This window comes from Schistocerca nitens, chromosome 1 (genome assembly GCF_023898315.1).
Source record: "Schistocerca nitens isolate TAMUIC-IGC-003100 chromosome 1, iqSchNite1.1, whole genome shotgun sequence".
Classification (NCBI taxonomy): Eukaryota; Metazoa; Arthropoda; class Insecta; order Orthoptera; family Acrididae; genus Schistocerca; species Schistocerca nitens.
In genome coordinates this window covers 507,313,600-507,333,556 of record NC_064614.1, presented here as the reverse complement: position 1 = coordinate 507,333,556, position 19,957 = coordinate 507,313,600, and the positions used below count along the sequence as shown (strand labels likewise).

Below are 19,957 nucleotides of genomic sequence, written 5' to 3'. Positions count from 1 at the left end.
TGACGCTATCTTCACCAGGTCACTCTCTATGGAATATTCAGAGTCTCTGCCAATTCTATTTCCCGGACCACCCACTATAACCACGGCATCCTCCTTTGTGAAATCCTTGCATAAAGCACCTACATCCTCTGTTACCTGACCCAGATCTGCACTAGGCTTGAAAAAGTTTGTGACCTGGTACTCTGGACCTAGATTTTCCTGCAGTAGTTTGCCAACACCTCTACCATGGGAACTACCTGACAACAGAACTTTCTTTCTCTTTACAAATTTCCCTACCTTTTTCAAGTCCTTGAAAGCTTGTTGTGCCCTTTCTACAGCTTCAGCTACACGAGGCTCATCCGATTCTGACTGAGGCAACAGGTCAAATCTATTTTCAAGATTTATGACAAAGCTGTCTGATGCTCTCCTTTGCCTGTTCCCCCTATTACCTGTTGCCACTTCCCACCTCTGTTCACCCTTCTCCCTCTTTAACCTGTCCAGATCCTCCCTTGCCTTGTCTAGGTCAGCTTGAAGAGCTGCAATTTTCCCTTCCTGTTCCAGTATTTTCCTATCTCTACTGCAGATCCTACAATACCACTGGTGAGCCTCATTTATGTCCCCATTTCCCACACCACTACATTCACCCCAATGAAAGAAACTACAGCACCCATCACACCATACCCCGGAACTAACGATCCTACGGCATGTCACACACTTCTCACTCATGGTAAAAACAGAAATCGTATAAGCTGATTTAAGTAGTGACTAAAACGTAAACAAAGGACCCTAGAAACTATTCAGGCAGATATAAATAAATTGAAAGAGTACTGAATAAAAAAAAATGGTGATTACATATAACTCACTGTTTACTTACGATACGCGCGCATGAAATTAAGCCTAAAATCCGTGCTATAGGCACGAGAAGGAAAATAAACTTCTTACCCCGTTTAATCCTCTTAAACACTTCACTAACACTTCCACTAATGTAACAACACTTATATTATATTTATACCAACTGGAAACGTTTATCTATAAGTTTAATTCACTGCTTACTTTACGATTCGCGCGCGTGAAATTAGGCCTAGGATTCGTGCTACAGGCGCGAGAAGAAAAGTACGCTTCTTACCCCGTTTAATCTTATTTTATACTTCACTAACACTTCCACTAATTCAACAACACTTATATTATATTTATAACACCTGTACACGTTTAAAAATAGCTTAATAACAACGCTTTGTATAATTATTTAGTGCAGCAAATACTCGAAGAGTCCGCGTCGGCGCAGTGTTGCCAACTGGCAACTGCAAAATGGTTCAAGCCATACCTCACTAACAGGAAACAAAGGGTGTAAGTGCAAGGGACTAGTGAATTAAGTCATCAGTCATCATCAGAATGGGAAGAAATTACATGTGGTGTCCCACAAGGATCCATCTTAGGGCCATTGCTTTTTCTTGTGTACATTAATGATCTCTCATCAGTTACACTGCCAGAAGCAGAGTTCGTTTTGTTTGCAGATGACACAAGTATTGCAATAAATAGTATGTCAAGTGTAGGTCTAGAGAGATCTGCTAATGATATTTTCATGGATATTAATAAATGGTTTGAAGCCAACACACTGACATTAAACTTCGAAAAGACTCACTATATGCAATTTAGAACCTGTAAGAGGTTTCCACCCAGCATATGCATAAAATACGAAGAAGAGCAGATAGAAGAAGTTGACAGTCTTAAATTCCTTGGATTACAACTTTATAATAAATTCAGTTGGGAAGAGCACACCACAGAACTGCAGAAACACCTTAACAAATCTGTATTTGCAATTCGAGTGTTAGCAGATATAGGCGACATAAAAATTAAAAAGCTTGCATACTTTGCCTACTTTCATTCCATAATGTCATATGGTATAATATTTTGGGGTAACTCTTCAAGTCAAACAAAAGTTTTCTGAGTCTAAAAGCATGTAATACATATTATTTGTGGAGTAAATTCACAGACGTACTGTAGAAACCTCTTCAAAGAACTGGGTATACTAACTACTGCATCTCAGTATATTTACTCTTTCATGAAATTTGTCCTAAATAATATATCTCTTTTTTCCAACAAACAGCTCAGTTCATACATACAATACCAGGAACAAAAATGATCTGCACAAGGACTTAAAAGCACTTCTTTAGTTCAAAAAGGGGTCCACTACTCAGGAACACTCATCTTCAATAATTTGCCAGTAAACATAAAAAATTTAGTTACAAATAAATACCAGTTTAAAAGGAGCCTGAAAGACTTACTAGTGGCCAACTCCTTCTACTCCATTGACGAATTTTTTAACAGAAACAAATGATGTACTGTATATATTCATACTATTAGTATAGTTATTTCAGCTTAAAAAAAATTTAAAAAAAAATAAATAAAAAAAAATTGACTTGTTCCACATCCACGAGGATCTCCTCAGCACAGATCTATGGAACGTAAACTAATCTAATCTCATCTCAGAACACGTCCTACTAACCGGTCCCTTCTTTTTGTCACGTTTTGCCACAAGCTCCGCTCCTCCCCAATTCTATTCAATACCTCCTCATTAGTTATGTGATCTACCCATCTAATCTTCAGCATTCTTCTGTAGCACCATATTTTGAAAGCTTCTATTCTCTTCTTGTCCAAACTATTTATCGTCCACGTTTCACTTCCATACATGGCTACACTCCATACAAATACTTTCAGAAATATCTTCCTGACACTTATATCTATACTCGATATTAACAAATTTCTCTTCTTCAGAAAAGCTTTCCTTGCCATTGCCTGTCTACATTTTATATCCTCTCTACTTCAACCATCATCAGTTATTTTGCTCCCCAAATAGCAAAACTCTTTTACAACTTTAAGTGTCTCATTTCCTAATCTAATTCCCTCAGCATCACCCGACTTAATTCGACTACATTCCATTACCCTCATTTTGCTTTTGTTATTGTTTATTTTATATCCTCCTTTCAAGACACTGTCCATTCCGTTCAACTGCTCTTCCAAGTCCTTTGCTGTCTCTGACAGAATTACAATGTCATCAGCAAACCTCAACGTTTTTATTTCTTCTCCGTGGACTTCAATACCCACTCCGAATTTTTCTTTTGTTTCCTTTACTGCTTGCTCAATATACAACTTGAATAACATCAGGGAGAGGCTACAACCCTGTCTCACTCCCTTCCCAACCACTGCTTCCCTTTCATGCTCCTCGACTCTTATAACTGCCATCTGGTTTCTGTACAAATTGTAAATAGCCTTTCGCTCCCTGTATTTTACCCCTGCCGCCTTTAGAATTTGAAAGAGTATTACAGTCAACATTGTCAAAAGCTTTCTCTAAGTCTACAAATGCTAGAAATGTAGGTTTGCCTTTCCTTAATCTTTCTTCTAAGATAAGTCGTAAGGGCAGTATTGCCTCACGTGTTCCAATATTTCTACGGAATCCAAACTGATCTTCCCCAAGGTCGGCTTCTACCAGTTTTTCCATTCGTCTGTAAAGAATTTGCGTTAGTATTTTGCAGCTGTGACTTATTAAACTAATAGTTCGGTAATTTTCACATCTGTCAACACCTGCTTTCTTTGGGATTGGAATTATTATATTCTTCTTGAAGTCTGAGTGTATTTCGCCTGTCTCATACATCTTGCTCACCAGATGGTAGAGTTTTGTCAGGACTGGCTCTCCCAAGGCCATCAGTAGTTCTAATGGAATGTTGTCTACTCCCGGGGCCTTGTTTCGACTTAGGTCTTTCAGTGCTCTGTCAAACTCTTCATGCAGTATCATATCTCCCATTTCATCTTCATCTACATCCTCTCCCATTTCCATAATATTGTCCTCGAGGACATCGCCCCTGTATAGATATACTCTATATACTCCTTCCACCTTTCTGCTTTCCCTTCTTTGCTTAGAACTGGGTTTCCATCTGAGCTCTTTATATTCATACAAGTTGTTCTCTTTTCTCCAAAGGTCTTTCTAATTTTCCTGTAGGCAGTATCTATCTTACCCCTAGTGAAATAAGCCTCTACATCCTTACATTTGCCCTCTAGCCATCCCTGCTTAGCCATTTTACACTTCCTGTCGATCTCATTTTTGAGACGTCTATTCCTTTTTGCCTGCTTCATTTACTGCATTTTTATATTTTCTCCTTTCGCCAATTAAGTTAAATATTTCTTCTGTTACCCAAGGATTTCTACTCGCCCTCGTCTTTTTACCTACTTGATCCTCTGCTACCTTCACTACTTCATCCCTCAGAGGAACCCATTCTTCTTCTGCTGCTGTACTTCTTTCCCCCATTCCTGTCAATTGTTCCCTTATGCTCTCCCTGAAACTCTGTACAACCTCTGGTTCTTTCAGTTTATCCAGGTCCCATCTCCTTAAATTCCCATCTTTTTGCAGTTTCTTCAGTTTTAATCTACAGTTCATAACCAATACATTGTGGTCAGAGTCCACATCTGCCCCTGGAAATGTGTTACAATTTAAAACCTGGTTCCTAAATGGTCTCACCATTATATAATCTATCTGATACCTTCTAGTAACTCCAGGATTCTTCCATGTATACAACCTTCTTTCATGATTCTTGAACCAAGTGTTAGCTATGATTAAGTTATGCTCTGTGCAAAACTCTACCAGGCGGCTTCCTCTTTCATTTCTTAGCCCCAATCCATATTCACCTACTATGTTTCCTTCTCTCCCTTTTCCTACTCTCGAATTCCAGTCACCCATTACTATTAAATTTTCGTCTCCCTTCACTACCTGAATAATTTCTTTTATCTCATCATACATTTCTTCGTGATTGTTTGTAACTAAATAAAATTTAATGCAATTTTCTCATTTTCTTAATCACAATGATGTTCTTCAAATTTATCCAAAACAAAAGTAAGTGTTAGTAGCTTCATTAAGAGAAGCCCATCATATGTGGACCCTGAAATGGAAATGGTGTGACATTGGAGAGGAAGATGGGGAGCATGAAGAGGCTAGGGATAAAAGGAAGAAAAAAATTACAAAAAATTAAAAAAGAGATATGACTAGACAGTACTTAGCAGTTTTATCAAAAACACATCTCACATTATGTTACAGTATAAATCAAGACTATAGCAGCAATTTAACACAATGGGTACAATTTTGTAACATCACTGTCCATATATGAATGTTTACATTAGTGCCATTTTTCAGCTCTTATGGGAGGCTTATGGTTGTTACGTTCTTGTCAATTTGAAAATGTTACATAATTTATTAATAGCTACCTGAATGCAGCCATAAAGCCTTCAACAAAAAAAACATTCAGAGGGAACATCAAGTGGTGCCTCGTAACTCCGCAAGGAACTATAACCTGACAGCAGAAAAGAAATGCCTGTTCAAAGAAGATTAACTTGGCCTACCAGCATATCAAATGATTCTCAAATGAAGAAAACACATGAGACAGTTATAACAAAGATAGGACATTAAGGAATATGAAAAACGAAACTCCACCCAAACAGGCCATGAAGGCCCAAGTGTACCGACTGGCCACCGTGTCATCCTCAGCTCACAGGCGTCACTGGATGCGGATATGGAGGAGCACGTGGTCAGTACAGTGCTCTCCTGGCCGTATGTAAGTTTATGAGACCGGAGCAGCTACTTCTCAATCAAGTAGCTCCTAAGTTTGCTTCACAAGGGCTGAGTGAACCCTGCTTGCCAACAGTGCTCGATACACCAGATGGTCACCCATGCTAGAGCTAGCTCAGCCCGACAGTGCTTCACTTCGGTGATCTGATTGGAACCAGTGTTACCACTGTGGCAAGGCCACTGGCATAAGCAATATGAAAATATTTCATCATTACAACTTAAAAAATTCATAACTACAACAGGATCAAAGTGGCATAAAACAATGAAATTATATTGTTGTGGATAGTACAGTTTAGAAACATACAAATGTTTCCAAATGAAGAACTTCCTCTCTTTTACCAAATGACATACTCCCTGGTTTTCTAAGTTAACTTCCCTCCTCCCTTCTCCACCAAACCTTGTACATTGTTTAAAAGTTACATCTGCTGAATTTATTTCACTGTCTTTCCTTGATTATCTGTAAATTTATTTAGATTATTCTAATTTGCCACCATCTTTTACATTACCACACTTATATCCTTACTAAGTTGGCAATTTTTTTACATTCTTTAACACCAGTCACTGTGGCATGCTTTTTAATTACAGAAAAGTAGTTTCCCAGACGCGCCATTTTACTCTGCAGAAATCCTACGCATTACAGTTATGCAGTATCACAGCCAACTTTTATTATTACTGTTATTATCACCACCACCATCACCATCATTACCACCATCACTATCAACAACAAAGCAGTTTTCATCTGAGCAACCAACAATACTTACCTATTCACCTCCCTCGTCATCTACTCCATTTGTTGGTAGATGGCTACCAACAGTTTTTGTGTCGGAATGGTCTGCATCATTTGTTCCAACTGAAGGAAGGGCACTATCATTATCAATCTGTTCATGGTTCATCATTGTCCCTGGTGGTTCCTGTTTCACAATAGTGATATCAGGATTATTTTCAAGAGCTGACGTAAATTTCTTAACTGGTGTTTTATATGTATCTCCAAACATATCATCGTGATCTCTTGCATCATCAAGGCTTTCATCTCCTTCATACTGGCGCAATGTAGAAAGGTAGTTTGCAAGAGTCGTCACTGTCACATTTAACATTTCTGCTGCTCGAAACAGTGTGATTTCTTTCCTCTGCACTTTAGCTAGAACGTCAGCAGGACCAGATTCTGACCAGAAATCTCTAACACTGTAGGCAAAAGAAAACTTAAATTACTTGATGTGAAACACACATGGGGGACGGAGAGTTATTAGTATGAAATTAACATAAGGTCACAGTTATTAGTATGTTTCATACTAAAACAAAAGCAGCTGGGGAGGAGGATGCTAGTTCTCCCACACCTTGTCTTCCCTTTGTTTGTAACTGCCAATGAAAAGCCTCTGACCTAGACTGGCTTGACTCATGGCTAAGAGCACCCTGTTGGCACAATGTCATTTCTGTGACAGCTGCTGCCCATATAGTATCATAAGAAGCAGTGTCTATAACACACACACACACACACACACACACACACACACACACACACACACAAACCTACCTTTGAAATTCTGCTGAGTCAGTTGCCTGTACATTCGCTGTACGGAAGTGTTGCATTGATTACGCTGTTCTTGTGTGCGATTTGAGATGACAGAAGACACACAAAGACATACACAAGGTGTAAGAATTTAGGCAATCCCAGAAGAGACGAAATCTTATAAGCTTCACGGACCACAACTACAAAGTTGTAGGATGTTTCACTCAGAACAATATAGAAAGTAGGTGCAGAAGGATGGAGAATGGAAACCTGCGGTTAAGAAAGGAAGTTTTGATGAAAGATGTATATGCTGGAAAGATTCAATATTGAAGCAGCTAGGGCAAATTTCCTGAGAAAAATGTATAACATCTGAAAAGAAAATTGTCATTTTATTATTTTTTGTTATATTCAATCGAAACCATGTCAGGAACCGTATCTGGTAGGCTTCGAAAGACAATGGCTGAAAGTGTCAAATGGCGAAATGGCAAAGAAAACAGAGGGACTGCCTGTCAAAGGGCCATCTCAATACGACATTATCAAGAGTGCAAAGCTAACCTCTACATTTAGCAAATCTAATGATTATCATGAAAAGATGAATAAAAGTGTGTTTAAACACTGCATAATACATGGCATTTATTAATTGATTTATAAGAGCATTATGTGACTCCTGTGGATAACACCAGTTATAATCTAAAAAAGGAGAAATAATTCAAACACAGACAAGGAACAAATTATACGTGCAGAGCCTAGAAGAGAAAACTTTCAATTTTGAGCTGCTAAACGATTGCAAAAATGTTTGAGGAAGTTCGACACAATAACCATCTTTACAATCATTTTGATTTATTTAGACTTAATTTAGCAGCAGAAATGGCCATGAGATTGTGAGGTTTTCCTGTTACCACTGCCAGTAAAACCCATTAGAAAATTTATGGGTGCTAGTGAAAGGAAAGGTTGCGTCCACAAATTGTACATTCCAAATTAACAAGGTTCAGAATTTATGCGAGGAAGCCCTTGATGGTGTTATTGTGGAAATTTGAGCTATGTGCATGCACCACAATGACAATTTTCAAGAAAATGACTCTCTGAACGAAAGTATCCAATAAAATTCAATACAATGATGCAAGTGTTATTGCTTCAAATGATTCCTTCAATACTGAATTTCTGATACATTTAGTTCTTCAGGGCAGGATAATTAAACAACAATATAATACCTCTTATGTTTCTGTTTCTTGCTCTTTCCCTTTATTAAAGCAATAAATGCTGCCCTTTACTGTCATTTTACAATATCCTCTCTGCTCACAAAAATTTATCATCATGAGGCAGAACTGTGTTGGCACATTTGCCGATATCAGTTGTGGGGAGCAGAAGATTCATATTTTCTACTTCGCATTGAGGTCAAAACTGACATGATGAGGTAATCAATGCTTAAATATTTACTGAACCCGCTTTATAATTTATGAGAAAAGCAGCAATAGTGTATTTTGCTATAATATACAACATAATCCACACAGGAATAAATTAGTAATAATGCAGGGCCAAAGAATGAAGATATGGCTCCTATTTCACCACACCATTTTTGAACACTCTCGATCTATTGTTTCACAGCATAAGAAATTGTTTAAAAGAAGTCACTGTTTGCTTCTGGCAGTAAAATCTTTATTGCAGTGTGCCATCTGACAATTTGGTAATCATACCTTTCCAAATGAGCATCTAGTAATGTATACATGTACCAGACAGTACTGTTCAATGGCAAGGTTCAGCCCCATGCATGGGCCTTTGGCCAAAGGATTCCAACTTGTGACAAATGAGCACCATGGTGAGAACACGGGAGATGGAGCATGTGCAGAAAAGGTGGAGGAGGAATCTTATGTACTTGCCCCTCTAGCCATTACTTCCATTGCTCGGTAGTGTATGTATCGAAGAGCACAAAATTGCAACCCAAAATTGATTTTCAATAATTGCAGGCCATTTTAATAATACCATATGAAGAACAGTTCTCCTTCCCATAGCCATATATCTTTTTCATGCTGTTAAGACAAAATGCGTCTACTGGATAAATAAATGGTGATATCTATGGGTGTAAGTCGTAATGAGCGGCATGTTTTCTTTTGTCCTCACACCCTGAAAATTTGGGAGTATTTTTTGTCAGGTATTAAACAGACATTTGGTAATCCTCTTGCAATGTTGATTCATTGCTGTGGTACAGTCCAACATGGCAACAGTAGTTACTAGCTCAGAGTTCAGAGATAACTCAACAACTAAAAGTTGCACTTTTCACTTAATCAAAAAGTCAACCATAACTGCACGATTCTCTCAGTGACTAGTCCATCCACCCCAACTACCATTTACTTATATTTCTAATCACCCAGGCATATACTGTGGCTTCCCATCTTTCCAGCCACTGGCGACTCCACTGCAGGCCATCGCAAGAAAACAGTATGAAAATAACACAAGCACATTGAATTGTCAACTGCATCTCCTGCAACTGCCACAGTAACACACTTCCCTACAAGCAGTGCAAGAGTTGCCACAATAAATGTTGCCACTGTGGGCATTAATTAATCTTCTGATGACTTGCCTGCTGATCGCCATGGCAGTATTCTTCCACAAGGCAGCTATAAAGGACGCCACCTGGCCATCCTGCACCACCTCACATTTTGAGTCACTTCGGGCCACTGACTGCATCCTGCCAGTCTCCCAATAGTAGCTCCCTTCGCCCCAGTGCAACTGTTCACTCTGAGCTGTGTCCAAGTGTCCACTCTGCACCTCGTATGAGTTCTCCATGTTGGACTCAGCATTGGCCACATCTGCATTTCATCAGCACACAACTCACCTTCACTCCTGGATTGCACCAGCCATGTCCTTAGACTGTCCAATGGAGCTCATTTCTCCACATTGGGCACAGCAGCCACACTAACTCCGGTCAGCTACAGGCCTCCGCCTTACCAGAACCTCTCTCCTGGCACTCACGCTCCTGCTGTACATACGGGCCTAGCCATTGGCCCGAGGTATCTGAGTCTAAGCTGTGGATAGCTGTTCCTCCTAGATCCTTACGGGTTGGATTAGTTGTGCCTCTCGTTGTGGATGGTCCTTGTGTGGTTTAGGTAATAAATCTTGGCTGCTATCATGCATGCTTGCTTGCTGGTGGTGGTGGAGTTGGCAGCTGACGTTGTATTAGTTCTTCTTCCCCTCACGCGTGATGTTATTCAGTGCAGACTCCAGCTCGGGTAAGAGCTTCCTTTCTCCATCTCAGACCTCCTTCCTCAACCACGCAACCGCATCCTCCAAGATGAAGCCCCAGTCACGCGGCGTAAAGACCATGTTCGAGTTGATGGTGTGAAGGTAACGGTTTCTGTGGACGTCGTACCGCCCATCTCGCACCATGGTGGCAATCTTCTTGAGTATCACTGGCAGGTTCGTGATGTCCAGGAACGGTATAACTTCAGAGTACATCCCTCCTCCCTCTTGATCTTGTTTATGCTGCTGCGTCGTCTTCTCCCCATCTGGAGGTGGCGGCGGTACAGGCTGCACCACGTCCATGGGCGTCTCCCCAGTTTCCTGTATTGCTACAGGTTCCAGGGGGACGTCTGTTTGTGTCGACACATCCACCTCAGCTTGTCGTACCACCGTGGGGGTAGCATCGGCCATCGCGGCTTTGAGAGCAGCCACAGCATCGTCAGTGGTGGCGCTGAGCGACATTGCGGCCTCCCCATTTCCCCCTTTGGGAGAGGGTGGCGGGATTGCTGCCTCTTCTCCAAGTACCGCTTTCTTGGCGGTGATGTCCGCTGCTTCAAGTATGCGCAGCTGCGAACATTTGCAGCGAGTGCGCCGCCGCAGTTAACGCACGTAGGCGCGACATGTGGTGGTTTGTCGCAATCGAGCGTGTCATGCGCCTTGGCACATTTCAGACACGCGACTGCGGCCCTGCACGTCCTGGCGACATGTCCGATCTGGCAGCGGTAGCCTCTTGTGCTGCGGTCGGCCTCGCTTCTTCTTGTTGTTGCCACGGCCATCTCCTGCCAGCATGAGCAGAAGCTTGGCCACAGCAGCTAAGCTTGCCTCCCTTTCCGCGTCCCAACATGGCGTTGCGCTAGTGGCGTTGGCGTGCGCGAGCGACGGTACCAAAGTGAGCCGCAGCAAGTCGAGCATCGGAGTGCGGGCGTCACGCCCCTCTCTCCTGGACTTTCCGTGAGCTCTACTGCTGTCCACAGATACGGCCGCACTAATGCCGCCCTTGTAAAATCTCTCCCAGTGATATGACAGCAACCATATTGGTGGACAGGAAGCAAGTAGTGTGGATTTATGTCTGAATAACTGTTTTGTTGTACTCAGTTTACAAGCACAAATAAAGTTCATTTATTCTTACTACCAGGGGCACATTAATTGGCATGGCTCTCTTGGCCAAGACACGAAAGTCCTTCCCATGATCTTTGAACTGACAACTGACTCTGCCCCCTCCCACCTGTTACAGGGGGACCGATATTGGAATTACAAATTTTTCACATCAACTAACCATTGCCACATATGTAAGATATAAATAATAGGAACAAAGATTATCATCAAAGAACAGTGGAATCTTGCTTAACGAGTGTTTCCCATAATGCGCAATTCACATAATGAGCAAAACAAATCATAAGAAAATTACTAGCTTACCAAGTGATGTTTTATGTAATGAGTGATGATTAGCTAGTGTGACATCACCAGCCATTCACGTGCAGTGGGTGAAACTTTCTACAATACAAACACCTTTCATTGTCGACAGCGGCATATAAACAATATCTTTAGTGCTTACTGCAGTCTCAGTTTAGTGCTACCTTCTTAGTGCAGCTTGTGAGCCCATATTTTTCTAAGCTTTTGTTCAGACACTGGTTTTTTGTGTGCAAATTTTAATAACCTTCATAGAAATGTCCCTGAAGATAAAGCCGCAAGAAAACAACGATAAGAGGAAGAGAATGGCCTTAGAAATGAAAAGTAAAATCACTCAAAAATGCGAGCATGGTTTAGCACAGACATATGGTCAGTCTACATCAACTATTAGCACTACCCTCAAGAACGAGGACGAGATTAAGGAGATAGATGCTCCAAAGGGAGTGACAAGAGTATCTAAACAACAGTTTCATATTCTGGACTGCTTTTCTGCGCCAATGCAAGCAGTGATTTGAAAATTAAACTGCTGGTTGTTTACCATTCAGTAACTCCATGGGCGTTCAAGAAGTGTTAAGTCCAGAATAGCAGGTTAAATATGATGTGGACATTCAACAACAAGACTTGGGTGACACTTGATCTTTTTTGTGATTGGATCAATGAAGTGTTTGGTCCTTCAGTGAAAAAATGTTTGCTTGAGATGAGTGTACCATTCAATGTCTTGCTTGTTATGGACAACACTCCTGTCCATTTTAAAGGTCTACAAGACCACCTTCTTGAAGAATTTCAATTCATCAGGATCCAATTTCTGCCTCCCAACACCACTCTATTACTCCAGCCTATGGACCAGCAGATTATTTCTAACCTAGTCAGTACCTGTGGAGCCTGTAGTCAACAAGATTGTGTCTTTGGCCAAGAGTAGACTAGACTGGACTAGACTATAAATGGATGATAATAATAATATTGATGAACTTGTGGAAGATCACAGCCAAGAAATGACCAGGAAGAGCTTATGGAGTTGCAGTGTGTTTCACAGCAAGAAGTTATGGAGAGGAGTTCTTCTTCTTCTTCTTCTTCTTCTTCTTCTTCTTCTTCTTCGGAGGAGGAGGAGGAGGAGGACGATGGGGTGGCAAGAGCAAAGCAGCAATCTTCTGGTCCAATAAGAGAAATGCTAAAAGCATGGGAATCAGTTGCATCATACAATGAAAATCGTCACCCCAATAAAGCAGTGGTTATGCGCGCTACAAATTTATTTGATGATAATTCTGTGTCCCATTTTTTCCAAGTGCTGAAGCGTCAGTAGAAACAAATGACTATAGATAGCTTCCTAGTAAAAAGGAATTAGTTATGTATCGTGAATAATAAAGTACATAATACTGTATGTATAATTGTTTTTAATAAATGGCATGAATAAGATAAAACTTTCAGTACTTTTTCTGCATGGAACACATTATTGTATTTTACATTAACTTACATGGGATATTGTTTTGCTTAATGAGTGTTTCACACTACGAGTAAGATTTTTCTGAAATGAATTATGCTTGCTATGCGGGGTTCCACTGTATTAGTAAAATCCCATTTACATGTGAAATATTACACGTAGCCTACGCCTACAACTCAAACTCATATACCCGAAAATCTTCATTCTTCTTTGAAATCAATGTTGGGTAAAAAAGTCCTTTTGTGTAAGTGTGTCAGTAAATCCAAATTTCTACAATTCAATTACTTTTAATAGCACTGAAGCACCACTTATTTCAAGAAGCCACCAGATTCCATGTTGACAGCACCCCAAATTTCTAGTGTGAGAAATCTAACACTTTCTAGATTCTACACCAAGTTATGGAACTAGCAACATTTTGTTAAATGATATACTGACATTTTAAACTGATTCTGGAACTTTTTTGTTCACTGTACAAGGTTTACCCGAAGTCCTATGACTGGAATAACAACTCTGCTTCCTCTTTATCACAATAGAAAAATTCCACTGGTGCAACAACACTGACTTAGAATGAGTCAATGTTCCTTTATATCCAGTTTCCCAGTTTGGTTTAAACAGTCAAATAGAAATTACTTGGTAGCTGATGTCTGTCACTTGCTGCTACAGTGTTGTCACATCAGCTTTTGGTTGCCACTCTGTTATAACTGATACACAAGCACAGCCGAACACTTCACAATACTGCTAAGGGGGTTAACACGGAGCAATGTCTTAAGCAGCTACAGTGAAATATGACGGAAATGTGAGATGCTTTGTCGACAGCCGATTTTAAATGAATAGTGATTGAACTGTGACAGAAGACGTTTTGTAGCCCTGCAGCTAAACTCTTGTCCTTATGCAATCGTGACCTTGTGATGTGCAATGTATACAAGGAAATGTTGGTCAACATCTTGCAGCATAACTACAATCATGATCGCTTTGTTCATGGCAATCAATGCTCACATCTACCAATGAGAAAACTAAAGACAGAAAAATTTCAGTTTCAGCACTAAAATCAAATTATAATTTCTCACTATCACTGGTTACCTAAAACTATCCTCATACTGGCTACACAAGCTGCCATATTAGCAACAAATGAGCAGTCATAGATGGGACTCTGTTACAGGTTATAGGCAACACAGGCAGATTCCAAACGAAATAAGAATGATAGTTAGAAAAATAAGTGGAAATATAAATGTCAGTCAATGGTGGTGATAACACGGCAGAGTATTAGAAGTAAAAAGTAACATTTAAACTGATTAAATGAATAAAAATAATGAAGTCATTTTCATAATAACAACAAAAAAAATTCCAAGCTGGCGACAAGATTCAAACTCGCAACCTTCTACATGTCAGGTCTATCCTAACCATTGTGCTATGCTATCAGACTACAGAACACTGTTATAATTATAACTCTGCTGACCCAGTCAGTCAGGACAATGAATTGCAACCTTCAGAAAGTTTGGCTCCATGCAATGTCATACGAAGCTAATCTAATGTACACCTATAAATCTCTTTGAATATAATATGTGATGCTGAATGGCGTCTTGTGCAAAAGGATCCAGTAGTGTATGGTTAGTGCTATGTATGAAACGTGTGTGTGTGTGTGTGATCTTTGGAACGGTTATTATGTGATGAAATTCGAAATAAAAGTGACAGACCCAGGATTCAGGATCCAAACATATCAAAGAAAAGAAAGCCATAAAAGAAATTGAAAGTGAACTGGCCATTTGTTGTGGCAGTAACATTGAGCAGTCTGATTGAAAGAAGATGGCTCCAAAGTGTGAAATGTCCAACTATCTAGTAACTTTAATTGGAAAATAGTATTATCAACACTTCACTGCTGTTAATGTTGTTGAGGTTGTGCTAAAAGCTGGTGCAACAGTGTCTAATCTACTGAGTGTCCTCTATTCATCTTTAGGTATAGGATTGGATTGTGTAAGGATTCTCACAAAGAATAATTACAAAGTCACTAACACTCAGTAATTTTAGAGGAATTTCTTCAGTTTTTTAATTAATTCACAGTTTCATTTCAAAGATGCCTCTCACATATTACCAAGAAGAAGTCTGTCAACTTGCAACTAAGATGATATCATCAATATGTAATGGTCCACCAACAACAATCTACATTCTACAGTAATTTTTACAATTTGGAGGGTAGATATCTTCTAGAATTTTATTCGACATCGTTGCCAACGAATATAACAATGGCAACATGTGCTCTAAACATCAGACTTCTAAGAATTTTGGAATGACTAATTAGTCAGAAGTAGATATTATTATTATTATTATTATTATTATTATTATTATTAAGATCCATGGTTTCCTTCTTTTATAAATATGAGGGTTGACTGAAAAGTAAAGCCTCTACCTTCATAACTCTTAAACAGTTGGCAGCATTGGTATGTGCCGGGTACTGGCTTGTTCCATAGCCTCTTCTCTACAGTTCCAGTTGACAGCAAGCCTTAGCTTTGAATGGTTGTGTTGTTACAGTGTAAAGTATGGAACGCTGCTCAGACTGTCAGTCAATGCGATTTAAGCAACATGCAGTTGTTGAATTCTTGACAGCAGAAGGTGTTACCCCAATGGAGATTCATCAGAGAATGAAAGCAGGTTATAGTGATTGTGTTGATATGACTACTGTGCACCAATGGGCGATTACGTTTAAAGATGTTGAGGTGTGAACATCTGACCTATGTGACAAACAAAGAGTTGGACGTCCTGGGACAGCAATCCCCGAGTTTCGCAAGCAAAATGTTGACAAATTGATTCAGGACGATCGTCGTATCATCCAGAGAGAAACTGCAAGCACAATCAGCATTTCACAAGAAGGTGGGGGTCACATTATTGCTTTGCTTGGCTATTGGAAGATCTGTGCACGATGCGTAACCCAGATGCTGACTCCTGAAATGAAAGCGCACAGATCTGATATTTGCCAGGAACTCCTCTCACATTACGAGAACGAAGGTGACATCTTTCTCTATTCAATTGTGACAGGAGACGAAATGTGGGTACACCATTACGACCTGGAGATGAAACGTCAGTCTATGGAATCAAATGATAATTAAATGGACACCCTAGCTGCAAGCAGGCGTTGATACACTTCATTGGGGACATGTTGAAAATGTGTGCCCCGACCGGGACTCGAACCCGGGATCTCCTGCTTACATGGCAGACGCTCTATCCATCTGAGCCACCGCGGGCACAGAGGATAGTGCGTCTGCAGGGACTTATCCCTTGCACGCTCCCCGTGAGATCCACATTCCCAACATGTCCACAACACTAGATTCGTAGTGCGCCTAATAGATGTTTGCCCATCATACTCATTACTCGTGGCAGATTAATCTACCAAGTCCCGTACGAGTTCGGGCATAGCGTGTGCGATCGCACAAGAAGGTCAAAGGCCGGAAACCCATATTTTTTTAACTATATATGACGGTAATGAGTATGATGGGCAAACATCTATTAGGTGCACTACGAATCTAGTGTTGTGGACATGTTGGGAATGTGGATCTCATGGGGAGCGTGCAAGGGATAAGTCCCTGCAGACGCACTATCCTCTGTGCCCACAGTGGCTCAGATGGATAGAGCGTCTGCCATGTAAGCAGGAGATCCCGGGTTCGAGTCCCGGTCGGGGCACACATTTTCAACATGTCCCCAATGAAGTGTATCAACGCCTGCTTGCAGCTAGGGTGTCCATTTAATTATCATTTGATTTCTAGCAAAGCTGCATGGTCATTGACGGTAACTGTTCTTTCGGGAACAGATACTACCGTCATATATACACTCCTGGAAATTGAAATAAGAACACCGTGAATTCATTGTCCCAGGAAGGGGAAACTTTATTGACACATTCCTGGGGTCAGATACATCACATGATCACACTGACAGAACCACAGGCACATACACACAGGCAACAGAGCATGCACAATGTCGGCACTAGTACAGTGTATATCCACCTTTCGCAGCAATGCAGGCTGCTATTCTCCCATGGAGACGATCGTAGAGATGCTGGATGTAGTCCTGTGGAACGGCTTGCCATGCCATTTCCACCTGGCGCCTCAGTTGGACCAGCGTTCGTGCTGGACGTGCAGACCACGTGAGACGACGCTTCATCCAGTCCCAAACATGCTCAATGGGGGACAGATCCGGAGATCTTGCTGGCCAGGGTAGTTGACTTACACCTTCTAGAGCACGTTGGGTGGCACGGGATACATGCGGACGTGCATTGTCCTGTTGGAACAGCAAGTTCCCTTGCCGGTCTAGGAATGGTAGAACGATGGGTTCGATGACGGTTTGGATGTACCGTGCACTATTCAGTGTCCCCTCGACGATCATCAGTGGTGTACGGCCAGTGTAGGAGATCGCTCCCCACACCATGATGCCGGGTGTTGGCCCTGTGTGCCTCGGTCGTATGCAGTCCTGATTGTGGCGCTCACCAGCACGGCGCCAAACACGCATATGACCATCATTGGCACCAAGGCAGAAGCGACTCTCATCGCTGAAGACGACACGTCTCCATTCGTCCCTCCATTCACGCCTGTCGCGACACCACTGGAGGCGGGCTGCACGATGTTGGGGCGTGAGCGGAAGACGGCCTAACGGTGTGAGGGACCGTAGCCCAGCTTCACGGAGACGGTTGCGAATGGTCCTCACCGATACCCCAGGAGCAACAGTGTCCCTAATTTGCTGGGAAGTGGCGGTGCGGTCCCCTACGGCACTGCGTAGGATCCCACGGTCTTGGTGTGCATCCGTACGTCGCTGCGGTCCGGTCCCAGGTCGACGGGCACGTGCACCTTCCGCCGACCACTGGCGACAACATCGATGTACTGTGGAGACCTCACGCCCCACGTGTTGAGCAATTCGGCGGTACGTCCACCCGGCCTCCCGCATGCCCACTATACGCCCTCGCTCAAAGTCCGTCAACTGCACATTTCACGTCCACGCTGTCGCGGCATGCTACCAGTGTTAAAGACTGCGATGGAGCTCCGTATGCCACGGCAAACTGGCTGACACTGACGGCGGCGGTGCACAAATGCTGCGCAGCTAGCGCCATTCGACGGCCAACACCGCGGTTCCTGGTGTGTCCGCTGTGCCGTGCGTGTGATCATTGCTTGTACAGCCCTCTCGCAGTGTCCGGAGCAAGTATGGTGGGTCTGACACACCGGTGTCAATGTGTTCTTTTTTCCATTTCCAGGAGTGTAGTTAAAAAAATAAAGTCTATGGAATATCGACACAAAGACTTGCCCCCAGAAAAAGAAATTCAGGACGCAGCCCCCAGCTGGAATAATCATGGTCACAGTGTTCTGGGATGCAAATGGTGTTATCCATTTTGATTTCCTTGATTGTGGAACAATATATTCAGAGCATTACATCACAATGCTGCAAACTCTGAAACAACGGCTAACAAGGGTCCGAAAGGAAAAATGAAATGTTTTCCTGCAGCATGACGATGCCAAACCACAAACTTCCAAGTGCCACCACAGCAGAACTTCAGAGGCTGAATCTCACCACTGTACAGCATCCTCCAAACAGTCCAGATTTAGCACTGTCTGACTTCCATCTGTTCCTGATACTGAAAGACGATCTGCGAGGACATCATTATGCTTCTGATGAAGACATTGAGAGAACTGTGAGACTGTGGCTGCAGAAACACAGTGTTGACTTCTTCTGTGATGGCTTCAGAAAACTTGTTCATCATTGGCAGGAATGTATCCAACTGGCTGGTGATTATGCGTAAAAGTGAATACTGGTAATTAAAGATCACATTCTAAGGATTATTTCTGCATTTGATTTATTAAAATATTCCCATTCAAACCCAATTAACGAAGGTGGAGGCATTTCTTTTCATTCAAGCCTTGTAATTGTCTATACAGCTATGAAACCAACATCAAATTACATTAATCAACTATTGAAAAAAATTAATAAATATATAAATAAATAAATAAATAAATAAAAAATAAACAAAATACCGAGAAAGAAAGTTTATCTAAAGGAGGAGGAAACACAAATGGGAAGGGGGGAATGAGACTGAAAACAGTGAAGTGTTATTTAATTACAAACAAACATAAAACACAGTGAAAAGAAGTTAAATGTAATGGTAAAAAGCCAAGAGAAATTGGTAAAATAAAGCTAGACGTAAGTATTAATTGGTCATCATTCTGTTACTGTTTTATTTGCACATGATGAAGGGCACCGCCAGCACTCCATGTCAGACTCTGAAACTTTGACTACTACTTTCAGGCAGATGTTCACACTGGTCTTCAATGTCTTTGGCATGAACATCACCACTCACCAAATGTGACTGTGGTCCTTTGTTCTGCAATGCAGACCCTGATGATGTGATGTACTCTCTTCCCTTCCTCTGTAGCAGTGCACAAAAATCTGGATCCAAGTACACATCATGAGCTTAAGACTTGAGACATGTAGACCCTGAGAACAACATGCACTTCTTGCCTAATGCTAACATCAATCATCATTTCTTTGCACAGTCCCTCTAAAGCTGAATCTACAGTGGTACTTTTAGACATTACAAATCTTGTGTTCTGTTCCACTCCAAGAATTAAAATTCTTATGTAGTTCATTCACGAAATAAGTGTCTAGCAGACTGTTTGGAACAGCACGTTTTTCTATCACATATGTCATATAAACTTTACCTTTTAAAATTATCTGTGTCTGCATGAACCGTGAAACTTTGATCAAGGTACTCTATCACTACATGTTCATGTGTGTTTCAGTT

General features: G+C 41.3%; 1 protein-coding gene and 1 non-coding gene across 8 annotated transcripts in view; both read right to left on the bottom strand.

Annotated features, from left to right (window-relative positions):
- LOC126253041 (longitudinals lacking protein, isoforms H/M/V) overlaps positions 1-19,957 on the bottom strand; it is a 176,176-nt gene that overhangs the window by 18,741 nt on the left and 137,478 nt on the right. For 6 of the 7 annotated variants that reach the window (XM_049954124.1, XM_049954116.1, XM_049954164.1 and 3 more), the window contains one exon: positions 6,355-6,775. In XM_049954124.1, the coding sequence (XP_049810081.1) occupies positions 6,355-6,775 (421 nt within the window). Of the gene's footprint in view, positions 1-5,957; positions 6,776-19,957 lie in introns of those variants that run through there. The other variant, XM_049954133.1, reaches the window with a different exon arrangement.
- On the bottom strand, positions 16,348-16,422 carry Trnat-ugu (transfer RNA threonine (anticodon UGU)). Its single transcript has one exon. It is a non-coding gene; the product is annotated as a tRNA-Thr (tRNA).